General features: G+C 58.4%; 1 protein-coding gene across 1 annotated transcript; it reads left to right on the top strand.

The window, feature by feature from the left end:
* Nucleotides 1-5,990: 5,990 nt before the first annotated feature.
* On the top strand, nucleotides 5,991-8,555 carry NTN3 (netrin 3). The gene is made up of 6 exons (XM_045820861.1): nucleotides 5,991-6,991; nucleotides 7,063-7,251; nucleotides 7,328-7,477; nucleotides 7,598-7,648; nucleotides 7,794-7,868; nucleotides 8,158-8,555. Exons 1-6 carry the CDS (start codon nucleotides 6,064-6,066, stop codon nucleotides 8,505-8,507), a joined length of 1,743 nt encoding a protein of 580 aa, XP_045676817.1. The 5' UTR covers nucleotides 5,991-6,063; the 3' UTR covers nucleotides 8,508-8,555.
* Nucleotides 8,556-9,090: the final 535 nt, after the last annotated feature.

Raw genomic sequence — 9,090 nt, 5'->3', positions numbered from 1 at the left:
ATTTACATCATACGAAGGTGGGATTTTGTGTGTATTTGTTTTATTTGTGTTTTTGTTTGTCAAGAGTATATCAAGTATATTTACCAAGAACACTCATATCCCTTCTATATTGTAGGGCAGGGGTAAGGCCACTCAGGGTGGCTGCGCTGGGCACTCACCTCATATTGGCTCCAGCACAGGTGCCTAGATCCGTGCTGGGCTCATTGGAAGATACGAAAGCCACAGGCATGTATCAGAGTAGGTGGACACTATATGCCCACAGCCATCTATCTTGGCACCCATGCCCACCATCTCCTGGGCCATGGCTGTGGCTGGTGTGGGCCCCCCACACTGAGCCACAGAACAGATCCTTTACTGAACACCCCTCACTTTCTGCACTATCACTCCTTATGGGGTTCCTGCTTCCCCGATGAAGGAATCGTTGCTTTGGAAGGCAAAAAAGTAGAGGTCAAGGTCATGGCCTCTGGTTTTAAACCAGTTGCAAATTGGAGTTTACATTGTGACTTGTTTGCTGCTATGAGACTTTCAGCAAGATTCTTAAGGACTCTGAGCCTCAGTTTGCAGTGTTGTCCCCACTGTCCACAGTGTGGTTGTTAGCTCTGAGGCTAGGGGGAAGATAAATGAAATGATGTGAGATGCTTCACAGTACTGGGCCCTGCTGAGGTCTGGGAGTCTGTGGCATTCTTTAAATGAACCTTTACTGAGCACCTCCAAGGACCAAGCACAATGTTCAGAGCTGGGGCACTGGCCTTTAGAATGGACGGTGACTGAGACGGAGTAGTACCAGCCTCTGCTCCCGGGGACTCCCAGGCCCAGGGGGCAGGTAACTCAGAGCCAGGTGAAGTGTAGCAGATACAAGGGGTGAACTGGGTGATGTTGAAACAGCTTCAGGGAGGGAGGCTCCAGGTCCCCTGCAGGAGGTCCTACTACAAAAGTCTCCATCATCCAGCAGGCTAGAAATCTTGGGCATAGAGTCCTGAGTCTCATTGGCTGCTGGGGACCAGATGACAAAATAGAAAAGGAAAAACCAGAGGCTTCATTGCAGTGAGAGGCCTTAAGGGAATGGAACAGTACCATCCAATCCAGGACAGGACCCAGGGAAAGGGGAACAGACAGAGCCTGAGGGACAGCTGGCCAACCCACTGGTGCCTGCAGAGCTGCCCAGGTGCTCAGATCACGAGGAACCCTTAATCCTCAGGGTGGACCCGACCGCCACCCTGTTACTGGCCACCCTAGAATCAGTTTCCATAGCTGGTAGTTTCCACCAGAATTATTTTATCCACTGGTTCACTTGTTTTACTGTGCACCTTCCTTACTGGACCTTTGTCACACAAGGGCAGGGGTGCTGTCCACCTGGATCCCTAGTCAGGTCCAAATGGGCGTCCAAAGACCCACATGTCTGGGACTAATCCTGGGCACTGGTGGTGTCTTGTGGGCCACTGGGGACCTGGACCTTCATGGGCAGGGGGTTGCTACAGATAATATGAGGGGGATGTCTGGGTAGGCCCCCAGAGCAGGAAAAGGAGACCCCATCTAGATTAGCATCTGCCCCATCAAGTCAGAAAGCAGCAGAGAACTCTCATGGGTGTCTTGGCAAGTGGGAGCAGGGACTGAAGGGTGCCCACATCCACCCCAGTGTAGCCTCCACATTGGTGGCATGAGCGCACCTGAGTCTCCACCCATGGCACCTGCTAACATCCCTGGACCCTGTGTATGTTTCTGTGGGCCCTGGGGGACACAGGGCAAGGGGTGGGGACGGGGATCTGGCCTCTGTGCATCCTACCATTCGGCAATATGGCCCTACTCACAGGCTCCCCTGCACGGACCCTGCCTGGACCTGACCCAGGGCAAGTCGCTGGCCCCATTTGCGCCAGCCTCAGACTCCTGGCTGTTGAGGTGGGGGACAGAGAGGGGGTACGGTATGGCAGCAGCAGGACCCAGGAAGCCCTGAGCCTCACATGCAAGGCCTGATTCCCTGCGAGGTCATGGAAGCCAGGAGCCTCCTCCCTCCAGACCTCACCCAGGCTGGGCAGACACAGTGCAGTGCTGCGTGGGTCACTGAACCCCCACCCCTAATTCTTGGGAGGCGCAGGCAAAGGGGGTTCAGAGGACATTTCCCTCTCCTCCCCCATCAGCTCTTCCTATCTCACAACTCTTTGCCCACTCTTGCTTTTCAGCATCTCTCTTGGCGCCCAGAGCTGATTGCAACTGCAGAGCAGGCCTGGCTTAAGGGCAGGGCATGCGAGAGTGCATCATGGGAGTTCCCTGCCGTGAGTGCAGGATGCAGGTTAGCAGCAGGCCACAGAGTCGGGTTGGACATCGTCCTTGGAGAGAGAAGCAGTGTACTGTCCCCCTTGTCCCCAGTCGTGTCTTCCTCGTTGGGTTAGAAGCTCCTTAAGGTATAATACATGCTTAGTACATATATCTGTGTGCTCCGAAGACAAGTGGTGGTTTCAAAGCCTCTTGCAGAAACAGCAGGCCCTGGGCTAGGCCAGTATTTAATCGGTCACCTTTTTAAAGGAAATACCCCAGCCCTCTGAGGCCTCAGACTGTCAGGCCCACTGGTGCCTCCCCCAGACAGTTTCCCAGAACACTCCAAAACCAGCAGGAATGAGGTGAGGAAGGAATAGGGAGAATGCAGTAGCCCAAGGAATTGCTGGAGAGGGCAGGGAGGCAGAGCCTCTTCTAAGGTGCAGGGACAGGGCAGGGCCAGGGAGGAGGGAGGTGGTGTGAGAGGCCTCAGTCAGGGGCTGGGAGCAAGTGGCAGAGTCCACAAGAAGCAATGAGCTGGGCCAGAGGCCATGGGGAAGGGCCCCCTAACTCCCATCACACCATCTGCCAGGGCTGCCCTGGGGGCCAAAAGAGAATGTGTGCAGAGGGCTGTTCCAGCCCTCTGGGAGCTGCCTGCAGCCTCCCAGGGAAGCTGGTTGTGCAACAGGCCCAGGGCTAACCCCCATGAACACTCACCACAGGCTGAGCCCTGGGGGCCTCCTTCCACCACACCAGAAGCCACCAGATGTTCTGCAGACCTCAGCAAGGAGGCTGGGCCGCAGACAAAGCCTCGAAGGCTGACAGAGAAGAGGCTGTTCCCCCTTTCCTCCCTCCAGGCAGGAGTCCCGATCCAGACAGCAAGGGTTTCCATGGAAGCTTGTCTCAAACCCTGTGGAACTCCTGTTTTGGGCCTGGGCATTTTTCCCCACAGTGGCTAACTGCCACTGGTCAACTGCTTGCTTCTAAGGTCCTCGAAGGATCTATCGCAACACCCACTCTTCCACCAGAACTCTTCCCATCCCAAGCAGCGTTTGAGGATGGCGACCTTTAAAAGGTGGTTGGGAAGGTGCTCCTTCTGACCTTGACCCCTCCCAGAGCAGGTATGCATGCACAGCAGGCTGGACAGGGTACAGGCAGAGAACCTGGTGAAGATGCTCTTCAGCCCAGAAGAGATGGACTTCCTGCTTAACAGCCCCCGGAGGTACAGCAGCACCCCTCCCTCCCCAGCCAATAGAGGAATCTGTCTCCAATAGTGAGTCAGGGCACTAGGATGAGTGCTGACAGCATCCAGCTAACCATGGACTGGTAATTAGATCGATCCACTGTGAGGGACTCTGTCCTACAACCTGGCTAGCCAGCTGTTGGGGGCCAAGGAGCAGTGGGGCACTTACATCTGCTGCCCAGCAAGGGGACTCTGTTCACAGCCATCCGAATGTTGCTACTGCGATTGGAGTGGACATGGCAGGACAGCCCACTACCCTCCAGAACTGTGGGGCTCAGGACACAGGCTCAGAGCCATGACTGGGTGCTGGTGCAATACAGTATTTAAGTATTTGTGTAAACAAAGCATAAATGATTCATGTTTTTTTAAAAAATGAGAGAGCTGCACTCTGCTAGCTCCCTCATTTGTGTACAGCTCTTTGTTGTAAGGGCCACATTCTCTATTGGGAAGTTGAGGGACAGGACTTCATGACACCTGCTGTGTGGGGCGCAGGTACCCACAGCCATCCTGTTGCTGCGAAATGTGAAGGGAGAAGCCAGCAGCCCCTGTGACCCTCCTGGGTGAGCCCTTCCAGAGTCTCCCATCATCTCATCCTTCCCTCCATACACACTCGGACCTGCATTTGTGCCAGTCAGGCCTGGGAATGGGCCTGACCAGAGGATGTCAGTCACTCCAGGTGCCTCATCACCCTCTCTTCCTCCTCCAAGGTCAAGGCCTCTTGCTCTCTCTTCTTCTTCAGTTTCCCAGGAGGCTCCAGTGTCCTCCTGCTCCTCCTCTCCTAAACAGCACAAGCATTCTGCTTTTCTCCATCCTCTGCTTGTGCGTCCTTGTAGTGTCTCAGGCCCAGCAGAGGATGGTAGCTCCACCAATACAGACACTTAGGTGGCATCCTCCAGGGTTTGGCCTAGAATCAGCCTCCCATCTGAAACTTCAGGCCTCAGAGCTGTCCCAAGTAGGATGTGTTCCTATGTGTTTTTCCCTTTCTACATGGGGTCTACCCCTTGTGGGATGCTTGGCCCCCCTCCATCAAGGAACTCAGTGGTTGGGAAGGAGTCTCTCCATCTAGAGTGATTTCTGGATCCTCGTGGCTGGGGCCACTCTCAGCTGCAACTGCCCCATCCCCAATTGGTGTCCAGGCTACCCACCTTGACTTCTCCTGAGTTTCCCTGCCCAAACTTGCTGATATGTGGGCCAGGCTCAGGGGTATGGCACAGCCATCTGTGACCAGCATGCCCACTCCCATGAATCAAACCCCTCTCCCTACCTCTCTATAGGTATCCAAGACCCTGAACCCCAAAGGAGACCTGCCACCCAGTTAGATGTACCCACCCCTCAAGCTTCCACTTCCTCCCTGCCAGCTTGGCTGGGCCCATCATGGTGTTACAACTAGACAATCAGAGACCCAGGTAAAAGAGTTTAGCCTGATGTGGGCGGAGGATGCCAGCCTCATCCCTTAGATGAATTCAGGCCAGTCGCAGGAGTGCAGTCTGTCCTGAACAAAAGGCAGGAGGGACTCAAGTATGTTGAGCCAGCAGCTCATCAAATCCCCCACTCCCACCCCAGCTCTGGGAATGTAAATAACAAGGCATGTGGCCAAAGAGGAAACTGAGGCTTGAGCAGGTTAAGGAATGTGAACCACACAGCTGGAAATTAGAGCAGCTTGGATTCAAAATCAGACCTGGTCCCGATCCTGGATTCTTTCTACTAGAGCAGACTGCCGCCTTGGGGACACCCTACAACCACCAGCATGGCTTGGTTTCCCATGCCCTGAGTATGTCCTTTGCCGACATCAGGGAGCATCCAGGCACCAGACTTCAGACCCAGGGCACAGCCTACCTGATGGGTCTGAGGGAGGAGCCTGTCAGGCCCCCTGCCCAGTATGTAACATAGCCCCAGGAGCAGTCAAGGTCTGGCTGCCGGCCAGGGACCCTGCTGGGTGGTCCTCCACAGGCTGCGTGGCTGAACTTTCCCCTCCAGACCCCTCCCGCCAGCGCATTCCTGGCTCCTCGGCCCCTCCCCCGCTGGTTTAGCCTGTGTCTGAATCTGCCTCTGATTCCCGCTATGCCGCGGAGGCCCCCTCTTCTCCCCTCCCTCCTTCCCGGCCCCTGCAGCTCCGCCTCCGGCTGAGCCCAGGCTTGAGCCTGCTGCGCCCCCCACTCCCAACTGGCACAGCTTGCGCTCCCTCGCTGCAGCCCGGAGGAGGTGGCGAGGCCCGGGCGCCCCAGGGCCCGCCCTCCCTTGGCAATTCCCGGGAGGCCGGGAGACCTGCTCCGTGGGTGAGTGTGAGCAGCGTGCGGTGGGTGGGGCCTCCGCTGGCGGAGGCGCTGGAAGCCTGGGCGAAGGCTGTCATCGCTCCAGGCCCAGCAGGAGGAGCGCCAACATCCTTGCTGCTGCACTAGGCCCAGGGTGTGCCGTCTACTCCCACCTCTGGGCCCCCGTTGGGGCTGCCGGGAGCCTGTGGTTGCTCAGCGTTGCACGACGGCCGGCAGAGCTTCGGACCAGAGCTCTAACCCCTGGAGGGCAGCGGCGTGGGGCCAAGGCCAGCTGGCTGACACACGGAGGCTGCGGCCATGCCCAGCTGGCCCTGGGGGCTGCTGCTGACCGCGGGCACACTCTGGGCCGCGCTCAGCCCAGGGCCACCAGCGCCTACCGACCCCTGCCATGATGAAGGGGGGGGACCCCGAGGCTGCGTGCCTGGCCTAGTGAATGCGGCCTTGGGCCGTGAGGTCCTGGCGTCCAGCACGTGTGAGCAGCCACCCACGCAGGCCTGTGATTCCTCTGACGCTCGGCAGGCACATTCTGCTGCCCTCCTGACCTTCACAGGGGGCACCACCAGCCCTGTGTGCTGGCGTTCGGACTGGCTGATGCAGGCGCCCCTCAACGTGACCCTCACAGTATCCCTGGGCAAAACTTTTGAGCTGGTGTTTGTGAGCTTACGCTTCTGCTCCACGCCCCCCACCTCAGTGGCCCTACTCAAGTCACAGGACCATGGCCGAAGCTGGGTGCCACTGGGCTTCTTCTCCTCCTGCTGTGACCTGGACTACGGCCGCCTGCCTGCCCCTGCCAATGGCCCAGCTGGCCCGGGGCCTGAAGCTTTGTGCTTCCCTGAGCCCCAGACCCAGCCTGATGGTGGTGGCCTTTTGGCCTTCAGCGTGCAGGACAGCAGCCCGCCAGGCCTGGATCTGGACAGCAGCCCTGTGCTCCAAGACTGGGTGACCGCTACGGACATCCAAGTAGTGCTCACAAGACCTGCCATGCTGGGAGATACCAGGGACTCTGAGGCCATGGTCCCTTACTCTTACTCAGCCACTGAGCTCCAGGTGGGCGGGCGCTGCAAGTGCAATGGGCATGCCTCGCGGTGCTTGCTGGACACCCAGGGCCACCTGATCTGCGACTGCCAGCATGGCACCGAGGGCCCCGACTGTGGCCGCTGCAAGCCCTTCTACTGCGACAGGCCGTGGCAGCGGGCCACAGCCCGGGAAGCCCACGCCTGCCTTGGTGAGGCCTTAGAGGGTGGTCTGGGGATCCTGGACCCAGCCAGCCTGTCCCTGACCCATCCCTCTCTACAGCTTGCTCCTGCAATGGCCATGCCCGCCGCTGCCGCTTCAACATGGAGCTGTACCGACTGTCAGGCCGCCGCAGTGGTGGTGTCTGCCTCAACTGCCGGCACAATACCGCTGGCCGCCACTGCCACTACTGCCGGGAGGGCTTCTATCGAGACCCAGGCCGTGCACCAAGTGATCGCCACGCTTGCAGGGGTGAGCCTGCACATCCTCACCCTTTACTTTCCAACATTCCCAGATGAGTTTCTGACCATTTCATCTTTGTCCTCAGCCTGTGACTGTCACCCTGTTGGTGCTGCTGGCAAAACCTGTAACCAGACCACAGGCCAGTGTCCCTGCAAGGATGGTGTCACTGGCCTCACCTGCAATCGTTGCGCTCCTGGTTTCCAGCAGAGTCGCTCTCCAGTGGCACCCTGTGTTAGTGAGTGACCTTGTTCTACTTAGGCCACCCCAGCTGCCTGCTGTTGCCTACCTGTCTGTTGAGCTCTCCAGGTCCCCCTGCCCCCCTCGAATGCAGGCCATTCTTCCACCCTCTCTGCAGAGACCCCTGTCCCTGGACCTACTGAAGAGAGCAGCCCTGTGGAGCCTCAGGGTGAGTGGACACAGATCAGGGTCCTAGACTAGCATGTCCATGGGGGGCAGGGGTGCTGTGGGCTCAAGAGGAAGAGGAGGAGAGGTTGGGGGAAGGAAGTGGGGGATTTGTCCCAGCCTCCCCACTACCTTACACCCCTCCCCAGACTGTGATTTGCACTGCAAACCCACTCGTGGCAGCTATCGCATCAGCCTGAAGAAGTTCTGCAGGAAAGACTATGGTAGGCAGCCCCCAGGCCTCCTGCCCTCACCTTCTCACCTTGCCCTCCCCACTTTTCCTTTGGATACCCTGACCCTTGCTGGGCCCCAGACCACCCCCCAACCCTCAGGTCCTTCAGGCTGCCGGCCCCACCCCATTAGTCCCTGGTGGTCTCATTGTGCCCTCCCTTTCTAGTGGGTGTCCTCTTTGGCCCTCCTCTGCTTTCCCTCCCAGCTAAAGACACCCAGTGCTCTTCCACATGGCCTGCCCTCTTCTAGCCTGACCCTGCCTCCCTCTCGCCCTTGCTGCAGCGGTGCAGGTGGCAGTGGGTGCACGCAGTGAGACACGTGGCTTGTGGACACGCTTCCCAGTGGCCGTGCTCGCTGTGTTCCGGAGCGGGGAGGAGCGCACAAGGCGAGGGAGCAGTGCACTGTGGGTGCCAGCACGGGATGCTGCCTGCGGCTGCCCACGCCTGCTACCTGGCCGCCGCTACCTGCTGCTGGGAGGCGGTCAGGGAGCCACGGCCGGGGATCCAGGGAGTCGAGGGCCTGGGCTCAGTGTAACCCGCGGGAGTCTCGTGCTGCCCTGGCGGGACACGTGGACTCGGCGCCTTAGGAGGCTGCAGAGGCGGGAGCGGCGGGGACGCTGCGGGGTGGCTTGAGCCTACAGGGCCAGGCTGGGGCTGGGCTGGGCACTGCTCCTACATCAAGGCACACATTCAACTAGTGCATCCGTCTGCAAAGGAGTCTTTGCTTGCATACCACGTGTCGCCATCTGAGCCCCTGCCCAACCCTGCAGGACACCTCCCTCTGTGCCTCCATCCAGGGCCCAGGAGGGGTTGTGACCTACACAGCAACACAGAGGGATGTCATAGCCCCAAAGATCTGTTTGGAAGCTGCTTTTGGCCATATCCCAGAGGATTCCTTGGATTCCCCTACACTTGCGCTATCTGCCCCCTCCAAGGGGGGCACCTTGATACCTACAGAAGGCTGCGAACTTCATTGTGGGGTCCAATGCTTTGGAGATCTTCGAACACTCCAAAGGCCACTGTGACCTGCCTCTCCGTGATGTCATAGTCCTTCAAAGGGTGTTCTCATCTTTATAAAAGGCACTGAGACATCCCCCAAAAGGTTATGCTGTTCCTCGTGAATCCAGGACCCATTCATTATAGGTCTGAGAACACGCGGAGGGTCGGTGTGACTCCACTCCCCACGGACTCTCATAATCCGCCAGAGAGCGCTATA

This window comes from Phyllostomus hastatus, unplaced genomic scaffold (genome assembly GCF_019186645.2).
Source record: "Phyllostomus hastatus isolate PE091 unplaced genomic scaffold, TTU_PhHast_1.1 phas_scaffold_442, whole genome shotgun sequence".
Taxonomy (NCBI): Eukaryota; Metazoa; Chordata; class Mammalia; order Chiroptera; family Phyllostomidae; genus Phyllostomus; species Phyllostomus hastatus.
The sequence above is the reverse complement of the archived record's forward strand: the minus strand, read 5'-3'. Positions and strand labels throughout refer to the sequence as shown.

Bases quoted from the DNA above. Each gene is read 5' to 3' on its own strand.
- NTN3 (XM_045820861.1), top strand. From the start codon at position 6,064: ATGCCCAGCTGGCCCTGGGGGCTGCTGCTGACCGCGGGCACACTCTGG. The intron at 7,478-7,597 runs GTGAGTGACCTT...CCCTCTCTGCAG, and splicing joins TCCAGTGGCACCCTGTGTTA to AGACCCCTGTCCCTGGACCT. The intron at 7,649-7,793 runs GTGAGTGGACAC...ACCCCTCCCCAG, and splicing joins CAGCCCTGTGGAGCCTCAGG to ACTGTGATTTGCACTGCAAA.